The sequence below is a fragment of the Delphinus delphis genome, chromosome 13, assembly GCF_949987515.2.
Source record: "Delphinus delphis chromosome 13, mDelDel1.2, whole genome shotgun sequence".
NCBI classification, from domain to species: domain Eukaryota; kingdom Metazoa; phylum Chordata; class Mammalia; order Artiodactyla; family Delphinidae; genus Delphinus; species Delphinus delphis.
Genome location: NC_082695.1, coordinates 27,647,977 through 27,662,397, shown reverse-complemented (window position 1 = coordinate 27,662,397; position 14,421 = coordinate 27,647,977). Strand labels below are relative to the sequence as shown.

Below are 14,421 nucleotides of genomic sequence, written 5' to 3'. Positions count from 1 at the left end.
TTTATCTTTAAAAAAGTCTTTTTAAAAAAAGTTCAAGAAACCTTCAGATTTAAAAAAAATTCCCTTGAAGAGCCTAGCAGCTTTTTAAAAAACACTGTTTGCATTCAGCTCATCTACAGTTTTGGTAAGGACTCATTACTTACAATAACTTGTTAAATTACTTGGCTTTATGTCACTTGCCCATTTTATGGCTGAAGGATGATGCAGTCAACTTACCTGGAGATAAACATTCCTTTTCCAGCTTTCATCGTTAAATACACTGTAGTTTCAAATTCTCTTCTGATGTTATGTTCTTTGCTTAATTTGCTTTCACAGATTTTTAAAAATTGAATTATATTTTAGCTGAAATTTGTAAATCAGCTCCTTCTTGATCCTTTGTAGAAAAAGAACCTGTTTGTGTTCGATCCCAATAGCATTACATGCGGCAGCCTCTGGCCTAGCAGGGCTGTAGGGACCAGCCAGCTGAGTGAGGCCCACAGGCAGTTTGTGGTCACCAGTGAGCTGTTAGACCTTCACAGGAGACCACACGACCTAAATTGAAATGTAATTTTGGCAGTTAACATGTCAGAGTATTTTCATAATTGCCACCTTCAGTTTCCTCCTCCTACCCCTGTGACCAGCGGGTAGTGTCCTCCTTCCTCGTGCGCCTGGGTGCCCATCTCGTGTCCCAGCAGCACTTCCTCCTCCTCATCACGCACAGCTCCCTGCAGTGCTGTTGACATGACAGGCGTGATGCTTAAAGCATTCCTAACAAGGAACCTTTATAAATGAGATGGCGTTTTGCTTAGTTTCAACTTGTCTAAAAACCAATTTTAAAATATAAAATGTGTTCATTCTAGTAATCTAAAAGTAGACATTTTTATAGAGTTGAACTTGGTGACTTGCCATTCCAGTGCTAGAACATTTTAAGCTGTCCTGAATTAGACACTCAGTGCTTTTCTCTGCAGCCTAGGTCATGTCACAACATCTAAGAGAACTTAGAAACATGAGAAACTATTTTGTAATTAAGCAAAATTCGGGCAGTTTACATAAGCTAGCATTTAAAATAGCATCACAAGATACATTTTGTTTGCTTATACTCTTCAAACATATTATTTTAAAATGTTTTTAACTTTTTATACTTTGAAAAGAAATTTAAATAAGGTAATTTTATACTTTATTGGTGGCAGGTAAAGTTATTCTGATGCATTTCATTATGGAACTTAGGATAAATATATAATGTTACAGATTCCAGCATCAACTTTAATAATTAGCAACTCAGTGTAAACTTGATGAAATATGAATAAGAAAACCATGCGTGCAAAGCAGTAACTTTGATCTGTTCAACAAGGTGAAGTAAACTCTAAGTCGTAGAAAAGTCTTCTCTCATGACATGTCCGTAGGCTTAAGCCTTAAGCCTTACGTAAAGGAAGGTGGGAAAGCTGGTTTTTTCATATGTAAGAATGACTTCTTTCTATTTCGGAGAAGTAGCGGTTTGTCAGCTCTCTTCAGTGTCCACTCTTCTAAAGTGGAGCTCACCTGAGAATTCTTCCGCAAACTGAGGCAGGGGCTGCTGTCAGTGCAGGCGCGGAGGGCTTTGTACCTGTCCCGAGAACGAGACTGTTGGACCCTGGACGGGCTCATGAGCTGTAGGGGGCCGGTATGGCGAGGCTGGCCTCGGCAGGTAGACAGTCTGTGGCGGGTAGACAGTCTGTGCCGAGGCTCCTGGGGAGCCCCTCCCTGTCCCCTGTGGTCACGTTCTCTTCCTCAGGGGCTGCTTGCCCTGGGACCCGTGAACCCCACTCCCCAAGTAGTAGCGCGGCTTCCGTCACCTCGGGTACGCCCTCCCAGGAGGCCCCTCTCCCGGGCTGTCCTCGTGCGGTGGGGACTGTCAGCTGACTGCAGATCAGTAGGCGGGAGCCCCGCACGTCCTGGGGGTTTTGCCTTAGGCGGAGGTGCTGGGGGAGGGCGTGTGTTGGGCAGGTTTATGTCATCCACGGAAAGCGGTAGATTGTGAAGGAGCTAATGGAAAAGGAGCATTAATGAGCAGTTTTTTGGTAAAGGTTCTGTCTTGGGCTCTAGGTGATCATCTCTTTCTCATGTCTTTTTAAGAAGAATTTGTTGTGTTTCCACTTACCCCCGAAAGCATCCTCTGTTAACTTTGTTCAAGTCTAATCTCTGCTGAGACATTGCAGCTAAGGCCCCGTCTGCTGGGCTCACAGCAGCGCATGCAGGTCCTGGTGAGCCAGCCCCTGCGGCTGAGCGGCCAGGCCCTGCTGTGTCCTTCAGAGGGAAGCCAGGGAGCAGCAAAGTGCTCGTTTTAAGTTAAAGAAAAAGAAAAATTACGGTTGCTGTAATTTGTAGGTTCATGGGCATGAGGGGTGAGGGGGTTCCGGGCACCCCGCCGGCCCTGCCTCTGTACCTCCTGCTGCTTGCTCTGGGGCCTCTGCTGCAAAATTCGTCATTGGATGGTAGGAGGTTTTGAACTAGATCTCTGTGTTGTGTCTATGTGCTTTCCTATTACGTGTTCCCGTGTGTGTGTGTGTGTGTGTGTGCAGTGTGTTTATATGTGTGTGGTGTGTGTATGTGAGTGTGCGTGTGTATATGTGTGTGTGTGAGTGTGCATGTGTGTGGGGTGTGAGTGTGTGCTGTGGGGGGGTGGGAGTGTGCATGTGTATGTGAGTGTGCATGTGTGTGGAGAGAGCGTAAAGCCCTCTTGGTAACAGCACAGTCACTGCTTCGCCGCACTGCTGGTGCTGGAGTTGTGTGAATCCGTGGTTCTTTTTAAGTTGCACCCCCCCATTTATTCAGTGTCTGTAAATCTAAAGCAGGGGATACATGTTTGTCATAATATGTTTTTCAAAACCCTTCCTCAGTTAAATATGGGTTTCTTTATTCCATGTTAATAATGAGATCCTCTAGAGATTTACTTGGGGTATTTTAATGCTTTTAGTAATTCATAAGTTAGAAAAGCCTCTTAGGTTGGCAGATTGTACTACGTCATTCTGAGGATTGAGATGCTAACATGAAAGAGAAAATTGTCCTTTGTCAGTGCCATCGAAAGGTACCAGTTTTTTTAAAGGCACCTTAACTTTGATGTGGGGAAATGAGGTAAATGCATTGGGGGAAAATGACCCAGACTTTAAATATGTATATTCTGCGTTATCAGTTACGTGCAGGAAAAGGGCTTTGAAATACTTAGACTGTTTTCTGAATTTCTAGCCCACTGTGCTGGGTTCATCAGGAAACATGCTGGAAACAAAAGCACAGGTCAGATCCAATGGCTGATCCTGAACACGTGTGGTTGAGATCAAGGGCGGGGCCCCTGCCCTCTGAGGAGAGTCTGAAAGCTGTAAAGTTTCACTCAGAAATGCTTAAGACAGAAAGTTGGTGACATCACACAGGTGTGGGAAAGTGCCTTTGTCTCATTCCCTGGGAATAAAGGTGTATTTTTGAAGCTTTTGGGACCTCGTTTTATGAGCAAAAACAACCCCCCACCCATGTACTACTTTTAAGTACAGGGCATTCATTACCTGCCTGGATAGAATCTGAAAATAAATTTTCAAGAAGACTTTTGGAAGGTTTCATATGAAATTTGGAGCAAAACCCACCAGCCTTGTAAATGTTGGTCCTGCTGCCCCGGGGGCGGTTGGTGGCACGTGCTCCCTGACCTTTCGGGGGCCGGTGGCCTCCTGCTTCTACAGATGCAGCACCAGGCCCTGGGCCTCTTGGCTCCTGCTTACTTGACCGTGTTTGCTCTCCGCCAGGCATCGTGAGGCTGGAGGGGCTCCGTGTACCGTGGCCTTGGTGTTGACACCCCTTTCTCTCTGCAGAGCCCAGCACTACATCAACATGCCTGTGCAGTTCAAGCCCAGGTCTGTGGGCAAGTTTGAAGCTTTGCTCGTTGTTCAAACCGACGAAGGCAAGAGTGTCGCCGTTCGACTCATTGGTGAAGCTCTTGGGAAAAGTTAACTAGAGTCCACTTTGTGTAAAGTAAATGACATAAGTTATATTTTGGTAACTTCATTTTTTTCTATACTACAGTTACGCCTTTGTATATATTTTGTATGATAAATTGGATGTCTATAACTATAGATTTGTTCTTTTGAGAAGCTAATACTGAAGACCTGACTAAAATAATCATGTAACTATCCTACAGTATTGTATTTAACTTTTACAGGGGAGAAGAGAGTTCTATTTTTGCATTGATTATGATATTCTGAATAAATATGGTGTATATTTTAGTTGGTATATCCAGAAATAAACTTAATTTCCATTGAATTTGGTGGTTTTTTATATGCTGTCATGTAGACATTAGAATATCACTTTATTCTGCTAATTATTTCCAAGCGCCTTGGTCTGTTCTGTGATTTTTCTCCTCCATTACAGTTCTGTTTCCCTTAAGAAATTCCTTCTTGGTTCCTTTGTCTTTTAGCTAATTGCCCAGAGTAGAAAGGAAAGCTTCCTTTCAAAGAAATTGTCTTTCTCCGGAGTGGGGCAGGCTCCACGTTCTGTGCAGACACATTGGAGAGGTTGATGGTATATTTTAAGAGAGCGTTTATTGAAATTAAAGCTGGATGGGACAACTCCAGAATCCGGTGTAGAAGGGCACTGCCATCAGGTACCAGAGGGACCCGGGGCACAGGGAGTGAGGGCAGTGAGCCGCCCGAGGGGACGGAGTGCTCTCCTGCTGTGATGTTCCCTGGTTCTACCAGGAGAGACGTGAGTATTAATTGCTCTGTGGCCATTGCTGGTGTGTGGTTGTGCAGCAGCATGGGGGTCGCAGCCGGGTATTATCGATGGAGCAGAAGGACCTCGGAGGGTGTGCAGAGCTGCCAGGAGGGCTCTAACCCCCAGCATTTACAACCGCGACAGAGAAACACTCTCCTTCCTGAGCACAGATTTAAGACAGTCTTATACGTATGTCTGCCACATGGGTCAGTAATCACAGGTGAAGGGTAGAGGCAGTCCCACAACTGTTGATCCCTCTGTGATTAAAACTGCTCTCCTTCAGTGTCAGCTCTCTTCAATGTCCACACTCCCAAAGTGGACACTTCCCTGTTTTGTTTCCTCTTTAGATTTTTCATTTCATGCCCAGGGAAAGATCTGGGACAGGGGATCCTGTAAGTCTTTAACTGCGCCCTGAGCCCACTGAGCACTGGGCCGTGTTCCCATCTCTGACGCCCGTGGACGCTCGTGCAGACAGGAGGGGTGCGGCGGGGACGCCCCGCAGGGGCAGGCACGACCTCGGAGCAGCACGGGCTGTGACACGAGGTGAGGAGAGGCCGGTGGTGAGAGTGTGGCTGGAAACGCAATCCTCCCAGGGGTGTTATAACCATTACTTCTCCTGAGCCCGGTGCTGACCCCAGAAGATGCACGGACGCATGTGGAGGTGATTGTGTGTTTGCTCCATGAGCAAGGCTGACCCAGGCCCAGGGCCACTGTTGTGCTGACCTGCCCTCAGGTCGGTGGGAAGCCCCACGCTGTTCGCTTGAGGAGGTCCTCCCTGCGTTTGGGATGACCCACAAAATGGCTGTTCTGTGGGGTCAGCCTGAGGAAATGCCACCTTGTGGACTTGGCTGCATGTGAGACTTGCTCCCTGAGAGCTGTGAGGCCAGCAGGCACAATGCAGACCCCGCCATGCCAGATGCCAGGGCGCCACCCACAGCCGCCACCATTGCCCTTGTGCTTTCGGGCACAAGGGCGACTCTGCGTCAGCTTCTCTGGAGCCATCTTCCTAAACTCAGGGGAGACCCGTGTGCCACCAGAGCCGGGCCAGCTCGGATCCTCCTCCTTGGCCTGGTCCCCCCTCCTTTGTGCTTCCACAGGCCTGTCCTTCTTGGTAGGGGAGGGGCACCTCCCAGCACTGCCCCTCCATGGGGCACCTTCCCTACCTGCCTTCCAGGTGCTCGGGGAAGGTGCCCAGCCGACTGATGGGCACCTATGCCGAAGGCGGTTCACCTCTGAAGCCTCAGTGGGTAAAGTATGGGGGTGTGGGGGAGAGGGTTCATGCTTTGAACAAGTGGATGCATCCACTGAGCTTCTGTGTCTAAGTATTTCCATGGAAATATCAAGAGCATATGGATAATATACTATCTTACAAATGGATGACAGGTTGCTTCACACAATAATGTTTTTATATCTCAAGTCAAAAGCAGGTTGTGCGAATGGAGAAACGCTGGAAGGGCTGGTCAGGAGCAGGCCGGGACTGCTCAGCCCACTGCTGTATGAGGCATGGCCCTGGGGGCTGCCCAGCGGCCAGTGAGATAGACAGGGAGGAGGCGAAACGCACAGGACAGTGATGTAATTGTCGACCTGGGATTCCAAGAGGGTTTCCTTTAAAGATCATAAAAAGAATTCGGTAATGTGACTGGATTACATGACTGATACACAAAAGTCAACAGTTTTTCTATATAAGAAAATAGTCATGGAAAAAATAAAACCCCTATGAATAAACGTATAAGGAAATGTAAAATTTACGTGAAGAAAACTTTAAAATCTCACTGGAGGTTACAACAGGTTTGGGCAGGGGGTAACGTGTCCACATTGCTGCTGGGTGCTCCTCTGTAGCACGAATACCCCTTGAGATCTTACTAACGACAGGACTGCAAGTAGCTGGGTGAGACTAGCATGTGCAGGATGAATCCGAAAGCCCCAAATACATACAGAAATTCAGTGCAAGGTAAAAGTGGCACCTCAGTGGGGAAAAGATGGGTTATCCCAGATTAGCTTCCGGGTGAATCATAGGTTAACAATGAAAGTATAAAAGTCCCAGGAGAAAATATGGAAAACAATATCAGTTATTAATTTCTAATTTTGGAATAAAAACTGACAGTCACATAAGAAAGAGATCAACTCAACGACATACAAATTAAAATTTTCTGGGTGGAAAAAGCATAACCAAAATCAAAAGATAAATGACAAACTGGGAGTCTTAATGGACACATTGGCCATTTCAGTCTTTCTGCTGCAAACAGTGACACAGACTCTCCATCTGCAGCTGTCACTTCATGTATTTCCAAGGACACCTGTCGGGTAAAGCACTGCAGCATGGACAGCGGGTGGAAGGCAGGGCAGGGGCAGTATAATTTGAGTGGACATTGCTGACTCGTCTCCTGCCTGTTTTTCTACATCCTTGCCAAAACAACGTTAGCAAACTAACTTTTCCTACTCTAGTAAGTTAGTAATTGCGTCTGGTCTGATGTGCGCTGGCTCTGACTCTGTGGGCAGAGCCCACCTAGGCAGGTGCAACGGGTGGCTGCCAGGAGCCACCCTTCCCCTGCTTCTTTTGGGAGCCTCCAGCAAAGAGGGTGGACCTGCTCAAGGCCGCTTTCTTGGGGTCCCCTGCAGCTGAGCCCTGAGGAGACCCCTGTGGAGGGGACCCACCTTCCTGTGGACACCAAATGTGGACGGCAGATGGCTCTGGGAGTGGCAGGCAGAGGGTGACGCCCGGGACCCCTGGGCTCTGTCCTCACAACCCTGCCCTGAGGTGGGAGGAGGCCTGCCTTCCACTGGCCTGTCTCCACTTCCCACCAGGTTCAACTATTAACTATTTTTGTAATAAAAAATGTTTTAAAGAGGTAAACATAACAAAGGAATTGTTTTAATAAGAGATTTAAAAATCCGAATATCACTTTTTCTGCCAATATTCAGTAAACTTAATGGAATATCACTTATTAATTAGGGTATTGACAGTAGTCTTTCTCAGAAGGTTTTGAAGTGACACCTCACAGTAAAGTTCTACCTTTCCTTCTGAAGAAGCTCAGGCGTGGAGACCCTCGAGGTCCTCACAGGTGTCGCAGCCTCTCAGCAGATGCTCCTCCTCGGCTTTGCTGTGACGTGTGTTTCAGTTTGGTGTCCAGGAAGCAGGGCCGGTCCCCCAGGGGGCCTTTGTGGAGTAGGTGCCAGCGGGTCTGAGGTCTGAAGGTTTCCCGTCAGCCTCACCTGTAGGGCTGCCGCCCGCACCTGCCCTGCCTCTGGGAGGAGGAGGGTTAACCAATCCTGTGCCTTCTGTTCACTTGGGATCACTTGGTCCCACTACAAGTTTGCTTTCCCCTTTGTTATTTAATGTCGATGTTAAAGCCACTAAGAGGGTTGCCTGTTTCTACGCTGAAGTCACTGGACATGAAGAGAGCCCATTTTTATATTTTATATAAAATATATAACATAAATATGTATTTCTGTATTTTATAGGTTTATTTAAGTATATTTTAAAATTTCTATATATACACATATCAGGATAAAGCAAATAGATTGAGGTTGTTAGCAACCAAGGTTTTTAGTAGAAGACAAATGTGATGTTATAATTCAAAGATAAGTCAAGATATTAAGTCCCTTTGAAGTTAAATTTAAATCAGAAATGTTAGCTTGCACTCATGATTTTTAAAAAATCCATATTTCCATCCTTCTGCACTGAAAATGCCCAAAACAGTCTTAGCTCATTGGCAGTAGCGCCCCTGGAAAGAGACATGGGACACGTGTGCCGTGGCCACACGCCTACAGTTGTATTATTTTAATTCTAATCTTGTTCTGTTAAACTATGAAATGAAGAAAATTAAAACATGAGGTTAATATTCAAGAGTGATTATGTTGTATATACAATATAAAAATTGATCTGTTGTAAGTTAGTGAAAGTAAATAATCCAAGACTCAACACTCATTTTTTTGCGGTACGCGGGCCTCTCACTGTTGTGGCCTCTCCTGTTGCGAAGCACAGGCTCTGGACGCGCAGGCTCAGTGGCCATGGCTCACGGTCCCAGCCGCTCCGCGGCATGTGGGATCTTCCCGGATCGGGGCATGAACCCGTGCCCCCTGCATCGGCAGGCGGACTCTCAACCACTGCGCCACCAGGGAAGCCCAACACTCATTTTTTATCATTCATACTGATTAATTGGCAAAACTCAACTTCATTTTGGTTACGTAAGTGCAGACTTTAAGGAAAATACTCTTCATCATCTGTTTGGAAGAGTGCAAGTTAATTATCTAAAGGATAACTTCACTGGACATGATTTAATTTATGTATGTATATGTTTGTTTATTTCCCTAAGAAGAGTGATTAGAAGTCCTCTATCAATTATAGAAATCTCATAGTCTGCTCAGAGAAAATAACTTGTTGACTTTGGTAGAAAAACAGCAATTTCTAGTTATTACATAAAAATAAAGTCAGAAAATAGATGTAGTAATGGAAATAAAGACAAATATCAAAATGGTATAATTGACAAACAGCTGGAATACCACTACCTCATACCATATGTACAAGTAAATTCCAGATGGATTGAAAATTTTAATGTAAAACCTATAAGATTAAACTGTATTGGATTTTATATGTTCGTAACTTTGGATGGGAGTGAACTTCCTAAGCAGGAAAGGAAACCCAGAAGTTATAAGGGAAAGTCAGATAAATTTCTTTTAATTGTTGTAAAATATGCACAACATAAAATTTACCATCTTAACCGTTTTTAAGTGTACAATTCAGTGGCATTAAGCACATTCACATTGTCGTGCAGCCATCACCACCATCCATCTCCAGGGCTTTTCCATCTTCCCAACAGATGTATTTTAACACACAAGTTTAACATATTGAACAGCAAAAAGACACCATAAATAAAGACAAGAGACAAACCATATGTTGGGCAAAGACGTTTAACAACACTTTATTTCTAGCACCCCGAGTGCTAGAAATCCTATAAATTGGTAGGGAAAGGCAATCCAATAGAAATGTGGATAAAAGAACATAAATAGACATTTCACAGAATGATAATTTTAGATGGCTAGTAGACATCTGAAAATTGGTTGAGAAAATGCAAATGAAAGCAAGAATGAAATACTCTTTTTTTTTAATCCATGAGATTGAAAATTAAAATGTGCCATGCATCCCTACATTGCTGGTGAGTGAATTGCTGGAAATTGGTATGGGAAATGCTAATTATAGTAATAAATACCATTTTTTTAAACTCATCAAATTGACAAAAATTAAAACGAATAAGAAATATCCTTTGCTGGTAGGAATGCAACTGCTAAAACTTTTGGGGGATGTAATCTACAAATACCTACTAAAAATTAAAATCCTTTCACCCAGCAATCAACCTTTGGGAGTCTATTTTATAAAAATGAAAGCACCATTACATATAGCTATACGTATGTATACATATACATATATGTATGTACGTTAATACCACGTAAGAGATGCAAATACAGTATCCTGAAAACATCCTACCGTGAGAAGCTGTGGAGGTTAAGAGCCCTGTCGGGAGAGAGAGGCCACAGGCCCTGCAGTGCCAACAGGTGAGCAAGAAACTGTCTTGCACCTGGGTCATCCTGGCTGAGTGCTCCCCAGATTCCTGGCCCACGCAAATGTGCACAAAATAATGTTTTAGGGTACTTTGTTATAAAGCAATCTTGGTTTCTATAAGGAAAAAGTCTCTTTCTGCTATTCCCTCACATCATTTAGTTCCTTTTTATAGAACATGTTAAGGTACTTTTTTTAAACCAAAAATCTCTCTCTATTTACTAATGGAGTCAAATAAGCAATTTACATTAGGAAACAAAGGAAAAAGTTATTAAGTTTTATGTAAAAAGTATTATAGTATTGATATTTGGGGGAAAAAACTCATAACCAGAGGCAACAATCTTCTTTTTGCAAAATAAGCTACATGGCCTATTTGGTAGGCAGTACATTGTAATTGCTTTGTTTTTATTATCCCTTTACATGTTTTAAAACTTTGCCAGTAAAGCTTTTCTAATAGTGCTGAAGAGACGTTTTTCCTGCTTACTTGGCAAAGTTTGCTCTGAATAAAATAAAAAGCAAAAGTTGTGTTGATTCTCCTCCTCTCTCCTCTTGCTCCTCACTCTTCCTCTTTCTTTTTCCCTCCTTACCTCTCTGCTTTCCCCAGAATCAATCAACCAGAGTTCTCATTTGCCAGCAACAGGACTCCACGCCGCACTCAACACAGCGGGGATTTGTTGGTGCATGTTCTCGTTGGCGGAGCCAGAACTAGGCTTGGACACAGACAGGGGGCCTGGGCACAGGGAACACAGCTGGGGCCCAGCAGACCTGCCCCTTCTGTGATGAACTGGACATCCAGTTGTGTCCACTTCCTTAAACCCGCATGTAAGCCCCATGGGAGCATCTGATTTGCCTCACCTGGGGTAAGTGTCGCCCCCATGGTGAATGGGGTGGGAAGGGAAGATCTCCAGCAGCAGGCATGATGAAAGAATATCCAAAAAGGAGATGGGGCTGCCGGTAGGAAGGCACACAGATGGCCACTAAAAACGTAATTTCATCAAGGTTCTGCTTAGAAAAAAGCAACCAGAAATTGAAGATGAACATAACTTAAGACCCAGAAATCCCATTCTAAATGTCTATATACTGCGTGTCTAAACACTAAGAAGTCTCCCACCTGTGTGCAAAGAGACATTAACAAGGATGTTGATTGTAGTAATGGAGTAAGAGTGGAAAAAAATGGCAACTCTTAAATGTCATCAAGAAGAATGTGATCTATTCACGTAGTGAAATACTATTACCAGTTAAATGAACTAAAACGATGTGTCAACTTGAATTTTTTTTTTTTTTTTTTTTGCGGTACATGGGCCTCTCACTGTTGTGGCCTCTCCCATTGCGAGGCACAGGCTCCAGACGCATAGGCTCAGCGGCCATGGCTCACGGGCCTAGCCGCTCCACGGCATGTGGGATCTTCCCGGACCGGGGCACGAACCTGTGTCCCCTGACATCAGCAGGCGGACTCTCAACCACTGCGCCACCAGGGAAGCCCAACTTGAATAAATTTTGACTGCGTAAATGAGTGAAAAGGTCAAATGTACACTATGATAGCATTTATATAAAGTTTAGAAACATACAAAGCCATATAAGCATGTATATAGTTTCAGAATATGTTTATATGCAGCATAGGTATAAAAACCTGGATGGAGAGGAATGGACCGATGTCCAGAGACAGTTCTCTGACTTTCTACATGTCAGCACATCTTGCAGGCGAGGCCCTGCCTGCCTTGTGTTCTGCACTATCTTTAGAAGGATGTTCATGTAGGTAACAGACTTGCCAGACAGAGATGTGTCTCCTTCAGCTCCTCTCCTGTAACACAGCCCACTGTGCTGGCAGGTGCCATCTGGCCCTCTTGGCATGGCCCTGTGAGAATTGGGGCTCAGAATATTGGTGCAAAAATGCTAATACTGCTATTGCTGTGGGCAATGAATGGTCCCTTGTCTCTGACCCTGGAGTTGCATGCCTTCTGCCAGCATCCAAGAAACTGTAACAGGCGATAGTATCAGCTTACAAATGGGGTAAAATTTCAGATTCTTCATAACTGTTGACAATTACCTTCAGGCTAAGAGTTGTCTCTAGGAAGGGAGGAAGGGGCGTGGAATAAGAGGGGTCAAAGGGAGGTTGTACATTTCATTTCTCAAGAAAAAGCTCTGAAACAAACATGGCCATGTGATAGTATATATGCCCTTCTTATATTCTCTATATTTTTTGGTATGTCTGAAATATTAAATTAAAAAGTGAACTTACATTTTAAAAATCCCAGAGAAATGAGATTTTTTAAACAATAATGAGTTTTCTTTCTTAAACTTGTAATCTATAGATTGGATCTCCTTTCTTTTTTCCTTCGAATTACTTTTCATCATGTTCATCTCTGTGTTTTTTCCTCTACTTTAAAAAAATTTTGCTTCAATTTTCTTGTTGAGATGAAATTTACATAAGATTAGCCATTTTAAAGGGAACAATTTAGTGGCATTTGGCACATTCACAATGTTGTGCAACCATTACCTCTATCTAGTTCCAAACTATTTTCATCTTTCCAGAAGAAAACACTACTTACTAAGCAGTTACTCTTCTCCCCTTCCCTCAGCTCCTGGAAACTACCAATATGCTTTCTGTTTCCATGAATTTAACTACTTTGGATACGTTTTAAAACAGCATCATGCAATATGTGACCTTTTGTGTCAGGCTTTTTCCATTTAACATAATGTTTTCAAGGTTTAGTCACATTGTGGGTTTGAATTTCTGTCTGGGGTCATTTGCTTTTAGTCTGAAGAAATTCTTTTATTATTTCTTGTAAGGTGGGTCAGCTGCAACAAATTCTCTCAGTTTTTGTTTATCTGGAAATGTCCTATTTCATCATCAGTTCTGAAGGATAGCTTTGCTGGACATAGAATTCTTGGTTGACAGTTTTCCTTTTGAGCCCTTTGACTATGTTATCTCACTCCCTCTGGCCTCCATTGTTTCTGCTGATAAGTTAGCTGTCGATCTCATTGGGGCTCCCTTGTAAGTGAAGAGTCGCTTTTCTCTGGCTGCTTTCAATATTTTCTCCTTGTTTTTGACTTTCAGCATTCTTGCTATAATGTGTCAGTTTGTGGATCTCTTTGAGCTTATCCTACTTGGAGTTTGTTGAGTTTCCTGGGTGTTCAGTGTTTTTTTTTTAATACATTTGGAAATATTCAGCTCTTTATTTCTTCAAATATTTTCCACTCTTTCTGATACTCCCATTATGCATAAGTGGTTTGCTTAATGCTGTCCCATATTCTTCTTAGGCTCTGTTCATTTTTCCTCATTTTTTTTCCTCTCCATTCTTCAGATTACTAATCTCTATGAACCTACTTTCAAGTTTGCTAATTCTCTGTTTTACCAGCTCAAATCTACTGTTAAGCCCCTCCAGTGAAAGTTTCATCTCAGTTATTGTACTTTTCAACTCTAGAATTTCCATTTGGTTGCTTTTCTTAATATATAATTTCTATCTGTTTATTGGTATTTTCTATGACAATGGCATCATACCCTTCTTTACTTCTTTTTTTAATTAATTTATTTACTTTTGGTTGTGTTGGGTCTTCGTTGCTGTACACGGCCTTTCTCTAGTTGCGGCGAGTGGGGCTACTCTTTGTTGCAGTGCATGGGCTTCTCATTGCAGTAGCTTCTCTTGTTGTGGAGCATGGGGTCTAGGCACGCGGGCTTCAGGAGCTGTGGCACGCGGGCTCAGTAGTTGTGGTTCACAGGCTCTAGAGCACAGGCTCAGTAGTTGTGACACATGGGCTTAGTTGCTCCACAGCATGTGGGATCTTCCCGGACCAGGGCTTGAACCTGTGTCCCCTGCATCGGCAGGCGGACTCTCAACCACTGTGCCACCAGGGAAGCCCCTGCTTTCATTTTTAATCTCTTTCCACATCCAGTGCAACACGTCCTCAGGACCGTGTGAGGGAACATCTTTATGGTCCTACTGTGCTGACTCTTCTAGAAGCCCCCAAATGTCAGTGCCCCCATCAGGCTGCCCGGGGGCCTCGTCCTCCTTTTGCATCACTCTCCAGATCCCATCCTGCTGCCCTACACGAAGTTGTTGTGGACACATCAAGGCTTTGAATTGGTTTCTGTCAAAAAGGCTTGCCTGCAGAGTTCAGAGAAAGGAAATCTTCACTTTGTTAAAGGCCACTGG

The 14,421-nt window shown here is 43.9% G+C and overlaps 1 protein-coding gene across 1 annotated transcript in view; it reads left to right on the top strand.

Annotated features, from left to right (window-relative positions):
• The window catches only part of LOC132436114 (centrosomal protein of 192 kDa), a 119,213-nt gene extending 114,959 nt beyond the window's left edge, over positions 1-4,254 (top strand). Inside the window, exon 51 of the mRNA XM_069541344.1 lies at positions 3,813-4,254. Within this exon, the coding sequence (XP_069397445.1) occupies positions 3,813-3,951 (139 nt within the window). The 3' untranslated portion in view covers positions 3,952-4,254. The remainder of the gene's footprint in view (positions 1-3,812) is intronic.
• The last annotated feature ends 10,167 nt before the right edge of the window (positions 4,255-14,421 follow it).